Source organism: Pholcus phalangioides, unplaced genomic scaffold, assembly GCF_987345545.1.
Source record: "Pholcus phalangioides strain wild (caught in Gottingen) unplaced genomic scaffold, Ppha-v1.0 ptg000014l_1, whole genome shotgun sequence".
Lineage (NCBI taxonomy): Eukaryota > Metazoa > Arthropoda > Arachnida > Araneae > Pholcidae > Pholcus > Pholcus phalangioides.
The window spans coordinates 3583119-3607852 of NW_028301607.1; the positions used below are offsets into that span (position 1 = coordinate 3583119).

The 24734-nt window shown below is 38.0% G+C and overlaps 1 protein-coding gene across 1 annotated transcript in view; it reads right to left on the reverse strand.

Annotated features, from left to right (window-relative positions):
* Positions 1-3706: 3706 nt before the first annotated feature.
* Positions 3707-24734, reverse strand: part of LOC149077988 (solute carrier family 60 member 1-like) — a 40270-nt gene continuing 19242 nt past the window's right edge. Inside the window, exons 4-11 of the mRNA XM_089241547.1 lie at positions 21654-21768; positions 21416-21534; positions 18480-18572; positions 12818-12898; positions 6435-6582; positions 4692-4762; positions 4132-4249; positions 3707-4045 (exon numbers count right to left, since the gene is read on the reverse strand). Coding sequence (XP_089097673.1) covers positions 3867-4045; positions 4132-4249; positions 4692-4762; positions 6435-6582; positions 12818-12898; positions 18480-18572; positions 21416-21534; positions 21654-21768 — 924 coding nt within the window. The 3' untranslated portion in view covers positions 3707-3866. The remainder of the gene's footprint in view (positions 4046-4131; positions 4250-4691; positions 4763-6434; positions 6583-12817; positions 12899-18479; positions 18573-21415; positions 21535-21653; positions 21769-24734) is intronic.

The following is a 24734-nucleotide window of genomic DNA, read 5'->3' on the forward strand; positions in this document are numbered from 1 at the left end:
TCGATACTTCGCATCCACTAGCAACGGCAACATTAAAAATTAAAGAATATAAGCATTTAAAAACTTATGATGCATCTAATTTTCTCACGAATTCTTATGATGCTTCATTATCTACGTGCTTATTATGGATTTATTCCCTGTTAAGTATGTCGCCATACTAAATTATTACTATTAATTATCAATTTTGATTAGTTCTGAAATAATTTAATTAATTATGAGATTAATTTTAATCTGAAATCTCACATTAAATGATTCTGTAATTATTTATTTTGGTTGTTTTTGAAATTATTCTTATTATCAATATTTCTTGAAATCATTTCTTCCAATATAATTATGCAATTATTCTTTCATTGATTTCTGAAAAAAATATCTATCAGGAATTACGAAATTATTTCTCTCATTGATTTATATTATTTTTTTCACTGATTCATATTATCACTTTTCACTCTTTCTTCATTAATTCTGAAATTATTTGTTTGAAAAATTCAAAAATTATTTCTATTATTAATCATGAATTTCCATCAATTTGTTTTGAAATTATTTCTTTCCTTTATTCCAGAATTATTTCCTTCATTAATTCCGAAATTATTTCTTTCATTAATTCTAGAATTACCTAATCGTATTTCAATGTTTTCAACCTTTCAACTATGTCCTGAAAGTGATCGGTGAGCCACGATAAAAAGTTCCGCGGACCATGCGTTAAAGACCCCAGGCCTAAGGTCTCACCAAGTCCTGTGCATTATTACCCTCCACGGCATATTACACTTCTGTCTTAGAATCGGCAGATTAATGATGATGATGAAGGGGGGGGGGTGTATCAAACCCCCATCACTACTCATTGGGAACCCCCCCCCCCGGGCTCCACTAAGACGACCACCTAGATGCCCTAATGTAATTTTGGAGGTCGTGCCAAGTAATCTCATCGTTTCCATCCCAGCTTCGCCTCTGCTGACCTTCTTCATACCTTTGGTGGATGCCATGTTTGTTCTGAAATACTTTGAGTACAGGGCGTGTCCATAAAATCGTCCGGAAAAACAAGTTCCTACTTTTCGTTTGAAAGTTCAGGAAAAGTATAAAAAATCATCTGCTACCATGAGCGGCGATACGGGGGTTCCCCCACAGCGTCAAAGGTGAAGACGACTGATCTAATGTATATGTGCATATATGAACTGACATCATCATCATTATCATCGTGCCCCCCGCCCAGACTTTCAGGTCTATCTCCGCCTATGTCCGCAACCCCACCATTGCAGTCTTTATTTTTTCCGCGTGTAGCCGCCGTTTAGGCAGACGTGTATCACAGGCAGTCAACGCTTACTGTTTTTAAATGTACCCCGGGCAGACATGTATCACAAGTAGCCAGCCGTTACTGTTTTTAAATAGTCCTCCTTTCTCGCCGTCCAAGTATGTGTGCATCACAAGTGCCCACCAGTCATTGTTTTTAAATGGCTCTTATCAACCCTCAGGCAAACGTGTACTATACAGCCAACCACCGGTGTTATTGTTTCTAAATATTTACTTTCTCGGATGTTGTTTTCTTGGAATAGCCAGCTGAAAGCTCTCTTGTGTTTTAAAAAACATACTTTCATACCGCCTCGTTTTAGGTTATCGCCATTTTGGCATCCATTCTATAAAGATAATTCCAAAAGTTCATTAAATCGGCAACGAATGCGCTGATTTGCGAATGCAAGTTTCCACAGGGGAAAAAAAACCCCTCAAAACAATCGAATGAACGCATCACAAGCAAATTTCAGAACTCTCTTCGGATTACATGAATTGTAATTAATCCAGAGAAAGCCACGATCGCGAGCGTATTCTTCAGAATCTTGAAAGAATACACACAATTTTAATTCGGTCCGTACGGAGAGCAGTGCTACCGAATGCAACAAATGCAGCTCAGACACACAAAGAGGTTAATGCAAACGATTTTTCCGTCTCAGTGCAGACAGACTCGACAATTAGCGAGGGATAAATACATACGCAAGAATACAAGAATTCTAAAGAATACAATTAGAAAATGAGGCCGAACTAATATTAGTGAAAGAATCGATTAACTTCGGGACGAAAATAAATTCCTCGCCGATGAGAATCGACTTTCTAGCCGTTGAATTCATTGGGTAATTGCTTTGCACTGAAAGCGCGCTTGCGTATGAAACGCCCTCAAGCTATACAAGTTGGGACATTTGGTTCTCAAGAATTTGCCACCCTTGCCTTAGTGACCATTTACGTTACTTTGCTATCCCCATTGATACCAATTATCAATTCTGGTATTATTTCTTTCATTAATTCTGGATTTTCATCTGGTATTATTTCTTTCATTAATTTTGAATTTGTGTGAGTTCCGGAGAAAACTGTCTTCATTAAGTCTGAATTTTCATCAATTCTGAAATTATCTTTCATTAATTCTGGATATTCATCAATTCTGGAATAATTTCCCTCCATTAATTCGGAATTTACACGAACTCTGGAATTATTTATTTAATTAATCATGAACCTCCATGAGTTATTCTAAAAGTATCTCTTTTATTCTGAATTTTTTTTCAATTCTGAAATTACCTCCATATTCTGTATTTTCTTAAATTCTGGAATCAAAAGCACACATCTCCTTCATTAATTCTGATCTATTCTGATTATAACGTTTACATCACCTTGCCAGTCTTTGACACCTTTTCTGTCAATGAAATTCCGTTCCAGAATTTGCCACTAAGTTATTCTGGGAGAGACCTCGGCCACACAATTTGTCCGGTGGTAGAGTTCTGGTGTTCGTTCGGACATAGCGGTTTTCTGTAGTTCCCAACTTCGATGGGCAAATGCGCGTGAATAAAAAGACTCGCCACGGAGAGCAACAGGCGTAGAAACAGTGCCGTCTTAACGCATGGATGCATCCGGACGCTCCCCGGGGTCCGTCAAGGGAAGAAGGGCCTCGCAAAAATGAGATCTGGCTGAAATTTTCGGGAGTAAGCAAGTAAACCTGCCAGATAGGGCCGCAGAAAAATCACTTGGCCCGGGAGCCAGTGACATTCTTAAGACGGCCCAGTGCATACAACGGTATAATTATTGAACCATTACACCTCCCTCATAGTTTGAGGGAGCAAGTGGATCTGGCATATCGTACGCCAAACCAGAGGGAGCGTAATTCTACCTTCCGACCTATCCTTCCACATTACGAAAGGGCGCCAAAATGCATGTTTGCCCCAGCTGACCAAGCATCTAGTTGCGGTCCTGGAAACACTCGAACCAACGCTAGCCCAATAGTCATTCGCAAATTTTTGCTTTCGATATTTGCCTTCTTCTTCCTGATGCAAAGAAGCAGCAGCAGCAGCATAGGCCGGCTACACACCGGCCTAGTTTGGCGCAATATTCCTTAGCGAATATTTGCCAAGGATAACAGAACCGGTTTTTCCAGAACAATCTTCGTGTTGGGATTATTGGCGTTCTTCGACCAATGCGTGGCCACCAGATGAGTTGAAAGACGGAGGAAGGAAGGCAGCTCCTTTGACTTTGGTTGGAAGCTGGAAGGTACTCAACCAGCCTTCGAATACGTTCCAGTCTCCAACATTTGAGGACCATTGTCAAGGGTGGAGCGGCCACACTACTTGCTCATGGAACGTATTGGGCTAGCCTTGACACGAGTGTGGCCATGGGACCAGAAACAACCATAACCGATCTCATCAACAACAAAACAATGAAAAGAGCCCACAAAAGATTTAAATAGCATTCATTTTAATTCAACATTCATATATCTGGCATCACATAAATGTTCATTTTCATTACATATGTATAACATATTTCATTTCCCCGACGCCTTCAGAAAAATTCATCACAACAACAAATAATTGCATATATCAGTTATGTTATGCGGTTCTTCAGTCACCGCCATCTTGATCCCGCTTCATGAACGTCACAGTCGGGCTCGTGGCTTCGGGGCTTCCACCGGGCATGCGCGAATAATACTGTATGTTCTGGTTGGCCAAGGCTGAAGCTTCACCTTCCGAGAAGGCTCCCGGCATGCATTTCGAAAACCATACCACCAGATCTGAGGTGGCTAAAAGAACAACAGTTGTGATCATCAATACATAATACGAGAGATCAAGATATAATAAAATTGCATATTATGGTCTGGATACTTACAGTCAGGCTTCACTATGGTCAGGCCGGCCAACCAAAGAGACATGTACGCTATAATGGACAAGAAACACAACACCATCCCAATCACCAGGAAGCTGGTTGGTCCGTTCAGGTAGAATTCCTAGAAATGAATACGGACGCTTAATTCCATTAATTATGATGATAATTATCATTATGCTACTAATTATAATTCGTAAATTAATACTAATTATAATTAGTAAAAAATGCCAAATTTATAAATGCAATGAGCTTGTGCAAATCACGTCATCTCGATCAAACCCGATCATCTATCCACTCTTTATAAATGCATTTCCATCAATTATTCTGGAATTATCTCTTTCGTTGGTTCTGAATCTTTATGAATTCTGAACTTAATTATGAATCTTCAAGAATTCTAGAATTAATTATGAATCTTCATGAATTCTGTAATTAATTCTGAATCTTCATGAATTCTGGAATAAATCCTGCATCTTTATGAATTCTGGAATTAGTTCCGGAGTCCTCATGAATTCTGGAATTAATTCTGAATCTTCAGATGGGTTTGGATTGTGAAATATACTCACATGACCAACGCAAACTGGTATGGACATCTCTCCAACAGCTGCTCCAAAGACTAGAAAGCTCGTCGTCGTTGCTGAAATGAGAGAATAGCAAGTTGATGAGCACGTTTATCTCTTCAACATGTCATGTACGAAGAGAAAAGTTCTAAACAAATCTGGAATCTAGACCGGGGCGGTTGTCAACATGTGCCCGCGGCTCCTCAGAACGATAATAACAAAGACAAAACAGCATGGACAACATGGACAAAACAGACACAAATCAATATCGTCAGCTTTCCGCGACAACCCTGACAAATGTTGACGACGCCCCTAGGAGCCGCGACGCACGCTCTTTTGTCGAAATTGTTTCTCAAGATATGATAGAATTTTATATGCTAAGGATTTATGCTTTAAGAAATTTAAGGGGGGTTGGTGTACGATCTTGGGGGGCTCGGATTTCTATGTCTTTGCATATTTCGTTATTTTTACGGGATATGAATGATGCATATTTTCAAAACTTCAAGATATATTTTGCATATTTCATAATTTTCAATATATATGTTTCAATTCAATATATATATATATATATATTATATATTTTCAATATTTTGCAATTATTCAGTAAATTTTTTCCTCGCAATTCCAATCCCGCTTCAGACTGATTTTCCGGTTCCCCTCCTCTGACGAGAGCTCTTAGGGCAAGGATTTTTATGCACTAAAAATGGTACGTCAATGATGATTGGTAAAAAATCCTGAAATTCAGGTTCCTCAACCAAGCAGCAACGACATCGAATTTTTGGAGCATAAAAATACTAGCCCTTCAACGACTGTGGTGTGTGGCTGCAAATAGATTAATCATCTGAATCGGTGATGGCAACACGTGGGGAAACATTCGCTAAAATTGGTAACTGGAGGTGGGGGGGGGGAGGAGCGATTTTTTAGCATTTGTGGGAAATTTTGGAAATTTTTATAAAATAAAAATAATAATTAATTTATTTTTATTTTATGCGATTGCTTTTCTAAAGCTAAATACAGTACTTGGCTGGGTATTTTCACCTATAGATGGCAGCACATAAATTCTAAACTTGTGGGGAAAAAACTCACTTTAAAGGGGAATTTTGGCTGGATGAGATTAGTTAGTAAAACGAAGAATTTTTGTTCATACAATAAGTAATGCTTCAAAATAGTTCTGACTGCATCAACACTTCTCATTACCATATCATTTTGCTAAAATTAATGTTATTTGATATAGGAATGAAAAAAATTTTAGGACACATTTTTTTCGTTTTATAGGGCATATTTACAGGTTATTAAGAGCATAAATGCATATTTTAGAAGTTTTTAGAGCATAAAAACCCCAGCCCTAATAATAATTGTATTTTTTTTAAACTTTTTGGCCATTTTTCTTGTTTTATAGAGTATATCTTTAGGTTCTTAGGGTATAAATGCATTTTGCATAGAACATTTGCAAGCAGTTTTAGTTCATGAAAATCAAATTTTATTAATAAGTATAAAAATACAGATTTAACAATGAAAAATTTGCTTACAATTTTTTAAAATAATTTTACCAAAAAAAATTTTACAACAAAACATATAAAATGTTATTTTTTATGTTGTGTTTCCTTGTGAGACGCGTAAGTCATACAAACATATTAATATTTGTACGCTTATATAAAATGATGTAGAGAAACGTTTCTCTTCTCTTTTAAATGTGGCTGCTGTTCGCTCAGCAAAACGTTACCATTCAAAGGAGTGGAAACAACTTACGTGTAACGTGTATGTATTGCTCCGTTAGGGAAAGTGCCGTAGGAAAAACGCTGCTCATGAAAATGCCCATCATGCACGTCCCGACGTACAACACGACGTAGCTGTACCGCATGCTCAGCATCAGCAACAGTCCCGACGTGCATCCGATCTGCAAAAGACACAAGATAGACATCCATTATTCGTGCGTTTCGCTTGAAACGTCGTGTTTTCGCAAAAATTAATGTTCACTTTTTAATAACTCTTGCCACTGACTACAAACGCTGAAAATTTTTTTTCCTCTATGTATTAATTCAGGGCATTTTAAACCCTGCGCATTTGAAAATGGCGGCGTAGAACATTTAGCACATAAATGGCTATATTTATTGAATTAGATGCCCCCCCCCCCACCGGAAAAATAATCATAATTTTTTGTAGTGGTTGGCTCACAAAACAATCGTAAATAGTTACTATATAAAACAATCAATCTTTGTCATAAATACAGGCTTGTTCTTATCACGTACGTTTGGCAGTATTAACTTAACGACCGGAGGCCCTCGAATATATTCTGGCATTGAATTGACATCTAACCCGCCGATTTCCACAATTTAAGCACCAAAGCAAAGCAGATGAATAAGCCGAAAAAATGAGCACTTCAAAACAATATGTCACCAAACAAAATTTTCCGCAAAATGCTTTGAAAATATACGTTTCACAGTTCTCGCCTCCCGGACTCGTAATTTATCATCATCGTCATCATCATCATCAACCATTTTCAATCCACTGTTGGGTGAAGGTCTCTAAATTTTTCCATTTTGCTCTGTCTGATGCTTTAGACATCCAGTTGACACCAGCCACTTTTCTGATCTCGTCGATCCATCTTGCGTGGGGACGCCGTCTCGGACGTTTAACACCACGGGAGTACCAATCTAGAATACTTGTGGTCCATCTGTTGTCCATTTTAGACGTTTAATTATTTCCATGACATCATATACCTTTGTGTGGTTCCTTATCCAAGTGATTCGTTTCCTGTCTGTCCTTGTGATGCCTAGCATACATCTTTCCATGCTCCTTTGTGTTGTCTGTAACCTTTGTATCGTCTTGCTTGTGAGTGTCCATGTTTCAGCTCCATACGTCAGTGCTGGTAGCACACACACGCTGGTTAAAAACTTTTCTTTTTAGGCGTAGTGGCATGTGACTCTTCAGAATTACACAGTTTTTGCCAAAAGTGCTCCATTCAATCCTGATCCTTCTGTTTATTTCAATAATGATTCCGTTGTCCATGATATAATTTCTTCTCCCAGTTATACATAACTTTCTACTTCTTCTATCTCTGTGTTGTTGAGCAAGATCGTCTTCTTCAACGTAAAGGAGTTGAACATAAATTTTGTCTTCTGCAGATTCACTTTCAAACCCACCGGAATACTTGCCTTCTTCAGTTCTTGTTTCATTTCTTCTAGCTCGTCCGGATCACTGCTGATAATAACAATGTCGTCGGCAAAACGCAAATGCGGTTGAAAAATTCTCCATTTATTTTAATTCCTTTTTCATCCCAATCCAATTTTTTGAATACTTCTTCTAAAACAGAGGTAAAGAGTTTAACAGCGTCATCATTTTATGGTAGCCTGGTCCAACCCAGAGATTCTTAGCACCCTCTGTCTTCATGCCTTGCTGGTCGCTGCCGTAACCAGGAACACTCAGACTGCTGAGGACTGAGGGCCTTAGGTTTCAGACAGAGTTCATATTTCGTTTTAGAGGGTTTTTTGGCCGTAATCCTTCACGCTGGCCAATGCGGGTTGGAGGATGCCCATCCGCGTCCGTTCACCACGTGTTAAATATGTCTACTTACAGGCTGCACCACGAGAAGGTGCGGATTGGACTTTAAGCCTCTACTCCTAGTCGATTCCTTCAAGTCTTCGTAATGAAGCAATTGAACGGTATTCTCCTAGTTAACAAGTAAAGACTATTCAACAGCCCCGGACTCGCAATTAGAGGGAGCGATTTGAGACAAAATTGCCACACCCGTAGAGACATCTTTTTGGCACTCTTTCTGTATTAGCCGCACCAGGAAAAGTGGTATATTGAAAATACGTAGATTTGTTGCATATACCTACGCAATATTGCGAGAGATTTGCACAGACTAGGGCTCCTTGACGTACCCTAAGCTGGCTTATCCGCCATCATTGAGCGCAAGTGGGACGTAAGCATGTCCTCCTTTTTGATGTCATTTAAAGCGTCCTCCTACGTTTCAGAAAATTCGCCTTTTTGTCCTCCTCTTAGGTTTCCAGAATTATATTTCTTATTTTAACCACTTTGAAATATAAATTTCTTCATTGCGTCAATCTGAAATTATCGTTCATTAATGCTGGAAATGATCGTTCATTAATGCTGGAATGATCTTTCATTTATTCTCGAATGATCTTTCATTTATTCTCGAATGATCTTTCATTTATTCTCGAATGATCTTTCATTTATTCTCGAATGATCTTTCATTTATTCTCGAATGATCTTTCATTTATTCTCGAATGATCTTTCATTTATTCTCGAATGATCTTTCATTTATTCTCGAATGATCTTTCATTTATTCTCGAATGATCTTTCATTTATTCTCGAATGATCTTTCATTAATTCTGGAGTTATCGCTTTCAATTATTTTGGAATTATCACTTCATTAATGCGAAAATTACCTCTTTCATTGATTCTAGAATTGTTCTTTCATTAATTTTGAAATTATCAATTTCATCATTCTGGAATCCATCTTTCTTTTATTAATGCTAAAATTACCGCTTTCATTAATTTTGGAATTATCTCTTTCCTTCATTCTGGAATTATCTCTTTCATTATTCTAGGCTGCTTTCTTTCATCAATGCTGAAATTATCTCTTTCTTTAATTCTGAAATTATCTCTTTCTTTAATTCTGAAATTATCTTTTCATTAATTTTATTATCTCTTTCATTAATGCTGAAATTATCTCTTACATTAATTCTAGAATATTTTATTTCATTAATTCTAGAATATTTTATTTCATTAATTCTGGAATATTTTATCTTATTAATTCTGGAATATTTTCTTTCATTAATTCTGGATTTATCTCTTTCATTAATTTTGGAATCGTCGCTTTTTCATCAATGCTGAAATTGTTTCTTTAATTAATTCTAGAATTATTATTTTTTCATTAATTCTAGAATTTTTTCTTTCATTAATTTTGGAATTATCTCTTTCATTAATTTTGGAATTATCTCTTTCATTAATTTTGGAATTATCTCTTTCATTAATTTTGGAATTATCTCTTTCATTAATTTTGGAATTATCTCTTTCATTAATTTTGGAATTATCTCTTACCTTAATTCTGGAATTACCACTTTCATTAATTTTGGAATTATCACTTTTTTTCGTCAATTTTAAATTATTTTTCATTAATGCTGGAATTATCTTTCATTTATTCTCGAATGATCTTCCATTAATTCTGGAGTTATCGCTTTCAATTATTTTGGAATTATCATTACCACTTCATTAATGCGAAAATTACCTCTTTCATTGATTTTGGAGTTATCTGTTCCATTAATTCTATAATTTTTCTTCCATTAATTTGGAATTATCATCTCTTTCATTGATTCTAGAATTTTTCTTCCATTAATTTGGAATTATCATCTCTTTCATTAATTTGGAATTATCATCTCTTTCATTAATTCTAGAATTTTTCTTTCATTAATTTTGAAATTATCAATTTCATCATTCTGGAATCATCTTTCATTAATGCTAAAATTACCACTTTCATTAATTTTGGAATTATCCCTTTCATTATTCATGGCTTTTTTCTTTCATCAATGCTGAAATTATCTCTTTCTTTAATTCTGGAATTATCTTTCATTAATTTTATTATCTCTTTTATCAATGCTGAAATTATCTCTTACATTAATTCTAGAATATTTTCTTTCATTAATTCTAGAATATTTTCTTTCATTAATTCTGTAATTATCTCATCGATGTTGAAATTATTTCTTTCATTTATCGTTTTAAATTCCTGTGGATGCCATAAGATTGCGTGTGTTTTCACCGAGTCACGTGATCTTACGGCGAAAGATGTTTGGGGACACCGTTTGCAGCACTGTCAAGGCGGAGATCGCTGACGTCATACTCTGTCCAGTAATATAAGCTCGTTGCTCGTAACCCTACCTATGGCTTCATTCAAATTAAGAAGCAATTTTTGTTGTATGTGGTTGTAGTAGCGTCATCTACATATGTAAGTTACGTTGCTAAGAACGCGGATGTATTTTCATTTCAAATTAAAAGATACGGTAACCTTATCTCCAGTTTTTCGTCTCTAAATTATCATACATCATATATTTTAATTATAGTTGTGAAGAAACTGGAACCTTTTTTAATCATATAATATTCATTTAAGTTATACAAAAATATATACATAAATTCCACTGTATTAATGTTGCCCTAATACAATAATCTCACGTGTGCATCTGAGCAATTCAGATTGGTTCCTCTGTGACGCCATCTGTCGGCGAATTTTCGCAGTACTCTTTTTTTTAATAGTAAATGGTCCGCACTTCCGGTCATTTGTGCCAATAATTATCTCATATATTATCTATTAATAAAAAAAAAGTAGGTGATTATACGTTCCATATTTTCCGGGACATTCCCGTATTTGAATGAATTTACGAACGTGCCGACATTTTTTGTTTTATAAGTGTCCCATTTTCCACAACGAAGCTTATGAAATTTTTTTTTCTTTGTAAGAAATCAAGGATAACATTTTTATTTATTACTATGCAGGGCCGTAATTAGGCTGGGGCAACCGGGGCACTGCCCCAAGGTCCTGAGCCCGATAACGAGGCCCCCCAAAAAATTTACAGTTATTTAGCATAATAATAACCCAAAGTTGCAAAACAAGTAAAGTAAAAAAAATTGTCAAAGGGAAGTAAAGTTTCGATTACTAACCAAAGAAATTGTCAAAGTCAAGTCAAGTTGAGAATTACAGTCAAAAAAATTGTCAAAGGTGAGTGAAGTTACGAACTTTCGCTAAAACTGCTGAGAAATTACCAATTGTGGAAAGTGGTTGACACTGTATGTCAAAATTACATTCACCACAGAAAAAAAAGTATATGTTTGACAAATATGTGAGTTGAAAAAAACTTACATGACTATAATTTATTGTGATAGATTCATAATTATCATAACGTAATTTATAAGCCATGGAAATAATCTTAATTCTCGATTTCGAAAATTCAATTAAGCCTCCTTGGAAAAAACGGGACATTTTATAGAAAAAAGTTGGGGAAATTACCAAAATTACGAGAATATCCCATGAAATACAGGCCATATGGTCACCCTTTATATGCAAGTTTCTGGCCGGCGAGCGGTAGGAATACCCCATATCTGGTCCGCAGGCTAAAAAGCTTGCGCCCCTAATTTAAGCCATAAACTTGCAATGTTTTGTAGCTTGTTTTAAAGAATTCACGATATCCCGTATTTTCGCTGTATCTGGAATATCACTTTCCATTAAATATGACCAACCTATCCATAACACTTTGAGTTGAAGAATTCAAATCTCGATAACCCTGTGTAAAACCCGGGAAACGCCGACATTACCCGCATTTGTCCCGTATACTTTTGGAATCCCGTTCGACTGCTACCTAACGGAACCTTTTGATACTAATTGTTAGAATATTCCCCATTTTATAAAACAACTTCTGATTTATTTTGTTTTGTTGAGATCAAATAATGAAAAGTTTTCGTTAAATGATCAAAACATGCTAAGCAGTGGTTCTTAACCTTTTATTCGCCCATGGTCCCCTTCAATATCTTCTTTTTTTTTGTGGGCCATCCTTGTCTTAGGCCGGGATTACATTATAAAAGTTTGATGAAAGTTATTGTATAAAATTTAAAAAATTCAGCTAATAAGACTATTGGTTGCATCCGCGCGAATGTAACCGGTACGATTATTGGTTGCATTTTTCAAGTTCTATAAAAGAACTTTTATCAAACTTTTACAGTGTAATCCCGGCCTTATCCAGACAACCCCCCCCCCCTTCGGAATTTCTCGTCTTTTTCCGAATTTCTGAATTTCTTGTCTCTTTTCGAATTTCTGGTCCCTTTCTGAACTCGTCTTTTTCTGAATTTCCACCTTTCTCCTGAATTTCTGTCCCATTTATATTACCCATGGCACGTCATCATTCTAAGGCCGGGATTACACTATAAAAGTTTGATAAAAGTCCTTTTATAAAACTTGAAAAATCCAACCAATAAGGTTAAATTCTAGAAAATGCAACCGATGACCTTATCGTGCTGCATTTATCTCAAGTTTTATAGAAGGACTTTCACCAAACTTTTATAGAGTAATCCCGGCCAAAGACAAATAAACATTTGAAAAGAATGAGAAAAGAGGGTCTTACTATATTGCAGAACAACATGAACGCTGGAGTTAGTTTCGTGGCCAACGCTATGGACAGCAAACGTCCCGTTGCAAACATTCCCTGGAAAAAAATATATAAAACGGATTATATAAATTCAAATTTATTCATCAACGACATAGAATCAAGCATATCATATGTGTGCAGGAAAGGGAAAAATCAAACATAAAAATAATGATTTTTTAGAAAAGTAATTAAAACATTTCAGTTCCGTAGATAAGACGGAGAGTAAAGGCCATAGAAATTACCTGACTAAAATATTTATAACTGTTTTCTTTTCAATTTCCTCGAGCGGCCGCGGAGGCCCTGGAAAGTGCACGAGAAGCCCCAAGGGCTCCGCGGAGCACTGGTTGAGAACCGCTGGCATAGACAAATAGTAGAACCTCTCTTTTGCGTTCACCACAGCGGGACAACAAAATTCATCCGTAAAAGGGGGAGGGGGAATGACCGTTAACTAGGGGGTTCGAAATGCAAACTTTTACTCTCTCTGTATTATGCAACGGGGAATTATTATTATTTGTCCGTAAAAAGAGGAGTACCCGTTAAGGGGGGGGGGGGTTACTGTATATATGCAGGGTGATCAGCGAATAAGCCCTTATTTCAAAATTAAATATCTCTACAACAAAGATCAATAGAATTATGCGGTAAACGGTACTTTTATTAGCAAAACTGTAAGAATGTTGTACAGAAGTTTCGAAAATTTAGTTTTTTTTTAATTTTTTAAAATTTAAAAAAAACAAAAAAAACTGGAGATTTTGGGGTTCCGAAAATCCTCATTTGTGTGAAGAGAAACCACTGCATTCGCCTAAAGTTACTGCATGGGCTGCGGTATGCGCCATGTGTGCTGACAAATTGTTCCAAAATTGTAGCGTAACGTTCAGTAGTAATCGTTTCTCGCACGAAGAAGGGGCCGATAATGCCCCTGGCGCATACCGCAGCCCGTGCAGTAACTTTAGGCGAATGCAGTGGTTTCTCTTCACACAAATGAGAATTTTTCGGAACCCCAAAATCTCCAGTTTTGTTGTTATTTTTAAATTTTAAAAAATTAAAAAAAAACAACTAAATTTTCGAAATTTCTGTACAACATTCTTACAGTTTAATAATTCTATTCCGCATAATTCTATTGATCTTTGTTGTAGAGATATTTAATTTTGAAATAAGGGCTTATTCCCTGATCACCCTGTATCACGTGATTACGTGATCACACGTAATACAATAAAGTAATTAATACCTAGTGAAAAAGCGGAACAAGTTCTTTGAAAAGTAATTTTTTTGAATACGATTGATAATGATGATATACGGTTAGTATGTTACTAATATTTAAACTTTCTTTTGAACATAGGCAGAGTACTCATAAGTAGAGACCACTTAAATTTCACAAAAAAAAAGTTTTAAAATTAGAAATTTTGCATTTATTCGCGGTAACGAATTCCAAATGACAAATTTCACATTCGTTCACACAAAAAACAACTCCCGAGTACATAAAACACAGCTGAAATAAAAAAATTCGCATGTAAAAAAAAACCGGCCATATTACGGGAAAATGTTGAAGTACTTCGTTGAAACCAACATTGTAGTAATAATCCCCAATTTTTCTCGAGATTTTTGTAATCATTCCAATTCTATGGCATTATAGTTCATGTTAAAAGTCATTCCACTTGAGACAACGGTTGAAATTTACTCAGAGAAATTTTATTGAGGAACTATACTCATGTTAGAGAGGTTATAATTTGGGTTAACTTTTCAATCAATCTCTAATCAAATTAGAAGGCATTCATGGATTAGATTCTTAGATTATAAAACCACCGGATCGCTGTAGAAATCCGGCGGGGACCGGAATGCCTGATCAGATCTGCTTGTTTTCCATTATATTGGCGTCATGCGGATGAGCATGGATGACATCGTGGGTGTCACGAAACACACGAAACACGCAAGAGCCGACTTCACGTGTGTACAGTGGTGGCGAGAAACACCACTCGTCGCTCTATTTTCGTGACACGCAGGTGGTTAGCTTTCGAGTGCGGCATAACTTGGCTCAGCTGGATTCTTACTTTCTATGTTTTGATAAGGTCAACATGTTCTTCGCCCATTCTGATTACATTGCTTTTGAATTTTGCGACTTTTCTAAAAACATATGACGTATAGGGTGCTTCAAAATGCAAGGTGCAATGTGATAGAAGAGAACTAACTAGACAAGCACAAAATCCCCCATAACAATGTATGCTTAGAACTCACGATGTGAAGCGCTAGAGGTAAATAATCATCATATATAAAGTTGATTATTATATATACACTGGTGAAATAAATTAAGAGAATTTGCATATTTTATCGGATTTCATGAAAAGAACTGAACTGAATGTAAAACCACTGCTTCTAGACAAAAATGCAAATCTTGCACGTGAAATACGTAAGCGTACACGTGTGTGTAGCCGGAGCCAGTAGAGAAACAGGCTTTATAAGCGCGCGTAAGTTAAGACGCATTTCGTTCGCTAGCACACCTCGGCGAATTTCTTGGTGTTATTTTGCAGCAATCGGTTAGTTTCAAATTGTAACAGTAAAAAAGAGTAACCACCAACGTTTAGATGATGGAATGAAAAGGCAAATTGTGGGGAGGCTAGAAGCACGCCAATCTCAAGTCCAGATTTGTAGAGAGTTCAATTAAACGCCCAGCGTCGTGTGTAACTTATGGAAACAGTTCCAGGATACCGGATCCATCGAGAGAAAGCCTGGGCAAGGTCGCCCAACAGCCACGACGGCCAGAGAAGATCGTCATTTGTCGATTATAGCGAGGCGTAACAGGAGTGCTACAGCTTCTCAGCTCTCTCGTGACTTGTATGCAGCCACAGGAACCCGTGTATCAAGGGTGACTGTTTCCAAAAGACTTCATGAGAGAGGGTTGTTTGCAAGAAGACCTGCTGTTTGCGTCCCGCTCACTTCTACGGACAGGAGAATCCGTTTATCATGGTGCAGAGAGATTGGAGTATGGATCAATGGGCGACCGTTCTATTCACTGATGAGTCCCCAGTTCAGCCTAAGCACCGATTCTCGCCGTACGTTCATATGGAGAGAACCAGGGACCCGCTACCTACCCTCCAATCAACCGCGAAATCAACCATTATGGCGGAGGAGGTTTAATGGTCTGGGCAGGCATCATGTTGGATAGCCGCACACCTCTCCATGTCTTTGAAAGAGGCACTGTGACTGGTGTGAGGTATAGGGATGAGGTCTTGGAGCCCTATGTTCGCCTTTTCAGGGGTGTAGTTGGCCCTGAGTTCATTTTAATGGACGATAACGCGAGGCCACATAGAGCTCTTCTGCTCGACGATTTTCTAGAGAGTGAGGATATTCGCCGGATGGATTGGCCAGCCAGATCTCCAGATCTTAACCCTATAGAGCATGTCTGACGCTCTCTGTGGAGGGCAATTGCAATTCGAACCCCCCTCCGGGAACCATCCAGGGAATGAAAACAGCGTTGCTGAACGAGTGGGACCAATTGCCACAGGAAATGACAAACTGTCTTAATTCAAGTATAAAATCACGCTGCGAGACCTGTATATCTGTAAGAGGGGACCATACCCCCCATTAACCCATCTATTAACCAATTTTTTTGTTTATTCTGCAACCGCTGTTTCATACCTTCCGACTCCGTGTTACGCACGATCATGCGTGTGTATTACAATTATAGAATGGTTATTTGTTTTGTATTGTATCAATGTATGTACATATAAAATTTCATTAAAATCTGTACAGTAGTTTTAGAGATAATCGACCAGGTCTGGAAATTCTCTTAATTTCTTACACCAGTGTATATACACGTATATATATATATATTATAATATATTCACACACACACGAGAGAAGCAACTATCCTTTTGCACTAAAAGATCACCGGACTGTTCCATGTGTGCCTATGCGTTAAGACGACTCTAGATTCATCACCATGGACCACAGGATGCAAATGTGGAATATTCTGGAAGATCTCTGATATTTGCTTGAAAAGCCTCTGACGAATCATTGGTTGATGTAAAATTTACATGCGTCGGATTACTGGTCTTAACATTAGGATGATCCTAGACGTGTAGGACACCTTTAGTGCAGTTATTGTACGCTTGGGATCATTGTAGGAACAAATAATCCACACTTGGATAAAAACTTTTTACTTAGTCTAAAAGGTTTTACATGTAAAAGTCGAGGATTTCGCTGTTCCATCCCTTTGAAGTCGAGCTTGTGATCTTGGCTAAGTGGGCGTGGTCTTGCACTGCTGTGTGAAGTTACGGTTCTGGTACTATTTTTAGCAGATGACATCAGCATACAAAACATGCTGTATTGACGTTGCTTTTTAAGGCTTCGGTTGCTTATTTTAGTGAGAGATTTCTCGTTATAGTGTCGTTTTAGTGTCATTAACGCGAGTGTGATATTTTTATAATCTATAAGCTGAGAGATAATTAAGTCCAAGAAATAGTTGGTAGGTTGTAATGTCTTTTGTTCAAATACTAATGAATAACTTCAAACATTGTATATTAGGATTATTTTATGTTACTCTTCCCATGTTTTTATGTTGCAATTGTATTGGTAATAACGAAGTCAGCATTTCTAAAAGCTACACCTAATTCAAATGGAAGCAAAAGGGTAATTAAAAACTCTGAGAAAGTTCAAAGATGATTGAAAACATCTGTCTCGAGTTGGCTTTCAATCAACCCAATAAAAGTTGACTAACGTACGTGATTCAACTGCAATAGATCCTAAGTTACCACATAAGCAAATGCAAAATTTCTCATTTTAAATGTTTTTAAGAGGTTGAACGGAGCAAGCCAATAAAAAAAGCAAATACTAGTCGCAATAATCGAAAAGGTAATTTTGGAAAGAATCCAGTAGAATGGGCGATTGCGAACTATCTTAATTAACGAGGTGGCAAAGCGAGCGCATCACACTCGGTTCTGTCAGGACAATGACGTCATGCATGACGTCAGCTGGTACCGACTCCGGCGCGTCATGGAACAACCCTTGTTATATAGCCGTGGTTTATCCTTAGAGGATAGATAGATAGAACCGCTCACAGCCCCGGACTGATGCAAAGCACCTTACTTCCGTTACCTCAAAAGAGGCAGAGTTGCGTCGGAAAAGTTAGCAAATATTTATAGTGTTGGCTTCCCTTGCCCCGTATTTCAAAAAAAGTGTGTAAAAAACTTGTGGGCAAGTAAGAAGAAGTTGGCATGTGTTGAAGTGGGAGAGATTCGAGAATGGTCTAAATACACAAAAATGTATACAAAATATATACACAGCGCCTCCACTGTGACGGGAAACGAAGAAACAAAGCCTCCGTCCACAGAATGCTGGGCAGTTTTGTTTCCCTTTCCTTTTACGGAATATGCAATATATACACACAGAGCCTCCACAGTGACGGGAATAGTCAAACAGAGCCTCCGTTGACAGTGCTGGGCATTAACATTTAAATCACTCACATATATTTACATAATATATTTTATACGTTCTTTACATAATATAAATTTCCCTTTTTATAAATTGGTGATGCACATAAACATTACTATGTACAATGCATATTAGAGGAGATATATGATGTCTTATACCTCCTCTGAGGTTTATACGCAGATCATAGTCGAATATTGGGTGGAAAAATACTCACCCAGAAAAGAGCGTTCAAGTACGCGGCGTCCGTTTTGTGTAATCTGACTGGTCCCTTGACACCATATGAATAGATGTAGCCACCATAAGCAGCCTGAGGAAAAAAATAACATAAGTGGTAACAGTTGCTGATGAGAAGATCGCTAATCCTTCAATTAGCAAGCATTGAAATATCCAGAGGAGAAAAATTTTGAGGGGTTATATATTAATCGAATGAGGGGTACGGTACTCTGAATGATATTACATGACACAAAAAATATATATATATATTAATATTTAAAAAAATATGGGATGTTGCACTTTAGGGGGAACACACTGTATTTATAAGAATTACATAGATTTGAATAGCACAAAAATTCAATTTATTGTTTGCAAATTGCTTTTCTCTCATTGTTGATGAATGCGCAGCAATGTCTTCTCTACACTTGGGTATTTCCCTCCAAAATGCAAGAGTCAAAAATCGTTCTTGCTTGGCTCGTCAAGAAATAAGAGACGTGTGTATCTTCGAGCAGTTTTGTTAGTAATTATAGAAACTACGTGAAAACAGCGCACACGTAAAAATCGAATGTTTAGGAGTTGCTTAGAAGCATCAATGCCGAAACGAGCTCAAAATAAAATATATAAAATGCCTTTATTTGGTATCCTTCACCGTCTAGTTATGAGTGAGACACTGAAGATGCTTGCCGCAGGCGAAAAGTCTGGAAGTTCAATTTCCTCCAGGGCTCCTTCATACAAGGAAAAGGTCCCAAGGTGTCATCCTCAAAAAAGTTATGATAAAAATTTTAGTGCATTCATCTCACCCAAAAACACACAAAAATCAAAATAAGAAATTAGCTGCGGAATGCGATTATCGAAGCCGCAAAAAGTTATCAAAAATGACAACAGTTGGCTACTTATCGCTTTTCGCGCTTCTTGGCGATATGGGGGTAATTCTTGTATTACGTCAGCATCGAGGGGGGGGGGGGGTTCGGATTTGCTGACTTTTGATGACAAGGGGGGAGGGTGGTTTGATGGTTGCTTACGTCATCAACCCCCCCCCCTTTTGAAGATATCAAATATTCTAATATGCGGACAAAATTTTGCTGACGGGGGGGGGGGGTCAGCTTTCTGCTGACTTTTGCTGACAGGGGGGGGAAGGGGGTCAAAAATGGCTGAAAATTTGCTTACGTAATGCTTGAGTGGCCCCCCTATACACGAAAAAACTTTTCATTCTCTCTTCTAGCTTCACTTTTCTAAGGACACTTTATAGTTCGCTTAAAATTTCTCTTTCTTTGTCTGCGCTGTGTCTTACCATTTGTTATTTGAATGATGTCACTATAACACTATAGGGTTGCGAAATATTTAAATTTATTCTTGGCCTGTGTTGGCATTCAAAATATTAAAACTAAAAAAAAACAACATTTTGAGGGACACATAATAATTGGACATTTTTTGGACATTTAAATGAGTAGAATCTGGCAATTTTTTTCAAAACTGTTTGAAGACGTCACCTTCGGACCCTTTCCTTGTTAATCCGGAACTATCTCGTAATCATGACACTATCTGTGAAAAGACTTCATTCTTCTATGCGATGTAATCGCACATTTCTGTTTCGTTCAAGTACAACTGCACTAGTACTGAACCGTTCATGCACCTCGTAAACATTTCTCTCAGGAATTTCTAACAAATTGGTACATGTAGGAACGTGGTGTGTGTGTGGTTCTAACGTGCAATGAAACTTCACAACGACACCATATAACGGCAAACCCCTCTATAGCGACATTTTTTTCAAATATTGTTTGGAATAGCCTATAGCCTATTGCAGTGGTTCTCAAAATTGTGTCAACCACGGTTCCCTTCCTTGAAGAATTCACGATTCATCTGCAGCGGCATCCCAGAATAAGTTTGGTAAATATTTACCCGTACAGTTTTTTTCTCCAAAGCATAAATCGGCACACAATCAGTATCTCCTCCAGCTAACCGCGACGCGCACTTTGAGAAACACTGGCCAAATGTCAGAGGCGGATTTAACGGTGGGAGCACCAGGGAACCCCGGCTTCTAAAGGGCCCGGAAAAACCAAAACTCCCCACTTTTTTCTAATTTAAGGGAGCCCAATATTTTCTTTTGCACCCGGAGTCTCGACCGACTTTAATCCGCCACTGCTTAAAATGCTACATTCCTCTCGATACAACGATACTCTTTACTACGATAAATCTCTCTGTAATGATTTGTAGAGATTTTGAAACCGCTACAACGATATTTTTTAAATATCGCTCAAAATCACTTTCAAAAACTTTTAAACTCTTTTTACCTGTTTTAGTTCTTCCGATAACTTCTAATAACATCGCAACGTGATCACCAAAAGTGATGTTGCTGTCGTTACTTTCTGTGTAAGAGTGCAATGTGGTAAACCTATTTACAGGGGCAATGCATCTAACCGATGCAATGCCAATTTAGGAAAAAAGATGCCCACAACAGAGAATAAATTTGGTGGGACGTGATGGTAATTGTTGCCTCTCGATATAACGATAATCCTTCTACAACGATATTTTTTCTTGGTCTGCATAGTATCGTTGTATCGAGGTTTCACTGTATTCATGTTGTAAAAGTTAGGCTTGTTTCGTTATATAGCCTGCTAAAAAAAACCCTCCCTATAAATACGCCACTGTTGAAGTGTGTATGTGGAGGGTGGATCGTCAAGTGAAATTTGTTTTTATTTATTCAAGTGGAAGACTTAGGCCGGGATTACACTATAAACGTTTAAAAAAGTTAATTTATAAAACTTGAAAAACGCATGCAATAAGCGTATCGGTAACGTTCGCTCGAATGCAAGCGAAACGCTTATTGGTTGGTTTTTTTTTTTCGACGATCTTTTATCAAACATTGACAGTGTAATCCCGGCCTTACTGTATGAAAAACAACAAATGGTGTTTTGGGTCACTGAAGAGATAATTTACCTGAAGACCGTCGTAGAGGAACATTAGTAATGCAGTGAGTATGGTGACAATAGCCACACTGCACATGGGTCTCGAAGGCTCTTCTCTGCTGTCGTCATCCTCTCGGCCAGTTGTCGCCACTAAGGAATATACAAAACGATTGCAATGTGATATTAATACTGAAGTACTTATTAAATTCTCATCTCAAGATACGCATTGCGCTTTGTAATGTCACGTCTCAATGAAAATAATCTATTACCTCCGGCCATTGTCTCATAATCACTCTGCTTGCTGCTGCTTCCACCAGTAACATCTGAGTTGCCGCTGAAGCATCTCCTGATCACCAGCGACAGAGCGAGTATCAGAACCGGGACCTTTGCATGAATTTAAAGATCGAGGAGAAAGTCATTAAAAACAAATACTGGGCTGATTGCGAGTATTGAAATTTACGAATTTATTGGCAACTCTGTCCGCATGAGTGGTACATATACATCCTCTGAGAGTTGGAAGTTAGGAAATTGGTTTACCCAAGGAGGGCTATCTTAAGAACATGATGCTCCCCAGGCAAAAATATCTTCCTGATCCTAGCTCCTCATACGAGACTAGAAATGCCTGTCTGCTAGTTCACATGCTTATTCAAGCCAATTGAAACTTCAACCAGATCTTCATGTTCATGAAGTCACCGCTGCAATTTAGGTACCCCCCGAGACGTTGCCGGGTGGGCCCATGCGTTAAGACGGCACTGGGTTTACCATCATGTACCAACTGTGGAATATTGTGGAAAATCTTCACACCCCCCCCCCCTTTACATAAAAACTTTACATGAAGTAAAAGGTTGGTGCTCGAGGCTTGCATGCGCCGGATTACTGATCCTTTTTTAGGATTATCCTAAACATGTGCATTATTGCAGCTATTTTATGTACGTCTGGGATGGGATCATCTGTAAGAACAAATAATCCCACCTTAAACAAAAGCTTAGTCTGAGGATTTCCACAATACTGGTCAATAACTACACTATTTACTGCAATAACTACAAACCCTAACGCTGGTCGTCCACAGCAAGCTACAAGGAGCGAAAACAAATCGTGGAACGAGTAACGTGTATGCGCAGGACTACTATGGAGGTCTTGCGTCTACACGCGACTTGTTTTCGATCCGGGTAGCTTCCAGTGGACGACCCGCCTGAAAAGATGCAGGCATGCGCACACATGCTTTCTGACAGAGTTTTCAGTTCTAATAGGTGGATAGAATATACACGTCACCATGTATAATACTCTAAAAATATGGAAACATGCTGGGCACTTCACCCGGTTTGAGCTAACATTTACATCCAATCAGATCTGATTTTTTGTAAAGGGGTCATTCAAGTATTACATGAGCATCTTGGGGGGTTTCGGATTTGCTGACTTTTGATGACAAGGGGGGGGGGGGGTTTGAAGGTTGGTTACGTCATCAACCACTCCTTTTTGAAGATATGAAACATTCTAAGCTGCTGACGGGGGGGGGGGGTAAAAAATGGCTGAAAATCTGCTTACGTAATTCTTGAATGACCCCTAATCATCGGTTACTGACCATTGCTTACAATCTCAGACTTGCCTAAATGTTAATCCGTGGTTAGTACACATTTAGTGCTGTCACTGTACGCAGGAACCTTTTGGAGAGTGTGGGTCACAGGCCACTTCATTAGTTTTGAAACGTGTCGCGGGCTAATTGAGTTATCTGGAAATGTACCACGAGTCACTGAGGTGATCTAAAATCATGCCGTGGGGCCGCTTGAGTGATCTGGAAATGCACTTCGAGTCACTTAAAGGTTCTTTAAATGTGCCAAGAGTCACTAAAGTGATATATAAAGCAAGCCGCGAACCGCGTAAGTGAACTGTAAATGTGCCGCAGGTAAGTGGGCTGTAAGTGGGCTACGAACCATCCAAGTGATCGGAAAGCATGCTGTGGTCATCTTGAATTATCTGGAAATGCGCCGTAGTCGCTAAAGTAACTACAATTATACCACGAGCCACTTGAGTGAACTGGAGGTATGTGCAGGTCACTCCAGTGATTTAGAAAAGTGCTTCGGGTCGCTTAAGAGAACTGGATTTGCACCGTCATCAGCTTCAATGATCTGGAAATGTGTCACGGGCAACTTAAGGCCTCCTCATACGGAGATACTAAAGTCTGGCGACTGATTAAAGACTCCGTATCCGCAGGATCGAACGCATATATTTCTATGGAGCTCCTTACACGAGGACATTAGCATATTAGGGACCAAATATCCGACGCGACGATGCCACTGGCGACTTGGCGTGATAGTCAAAGAAGCATTTGTAGCGTGACACGATATTATTCCTTCACATTTTCGTCTGTCTAGGTTGGTAATTCCCAACGTGGGACCCACGCCCCACAGGGGAGGGGGGGGGGAGCAATTTGAGAATTAGTATTTGTATTAAGGCTTGGTAGTTTTGAAAACTTCCACTATATATATATTTATATCAGTTCAAATTTTTTTCAAACAATTTCTTGATGACTACAAGACCAAGAGTTCTTAACGTTTGTGTTTCATTGGCAATTTGTGCCAATAGGATGAAGTCCATGGACCACTTGTGACAATAAAATGAAGAAAAATGAAAATGGGAGTATGTGGCCTTCCACTCCCTTTTTACAAAATAATATTCTGTATATAGCGATGTAAAAACAATGTAACATACGTTTTTATCCAGTACGTATCCTCTAGCAGATGGAGCATTCACAAAAGCATAGATTGCAGTGCCATCTAGCGATGTAAGTTTGTAACGAACATTTTTCAAACTGTTATACCTGTACACGCATAATTGTCTAAAGTTCATGACTCATACAGAAAATTATCAATCTTAATTGATTCGAAACATACATTTAAATACAAAAATCTGGAAGCTATTGCTGTTGATTATATTTTGAGACCTAAATGTTTATATAATTACAAATTTATAAAAATTAATATAATAATATGGTATGATCCAGTTTCATGGTGACTGACTGTTTTTTTCGGTTTTGTGTGTCAACCGACTTTCAAACCGAGCACAGCCTTGGTTTATCGACATTACTACTCAAGCAAGTTGTGCCGTCCGTGTGTGTGTAGTCTTTTTTTGTCTGATTTTTCAGTGCTGCCATCTATAATTCCGAAGTGAAGTGTAATGATCGAATACAGTCAAACCTCGTGAATAAGTCACCCTTGGGAGAGCAAAATATGACTTGATTCACACATACTCTCTTGTCTTTCCCTTCACACGTAGTCCCCGTGGCTACAGTTTGTAAGCCCGCAGATGGTTCCCTTGAACCAGGCCCGGGAGGAAAAGTTTAATTCTGGTCT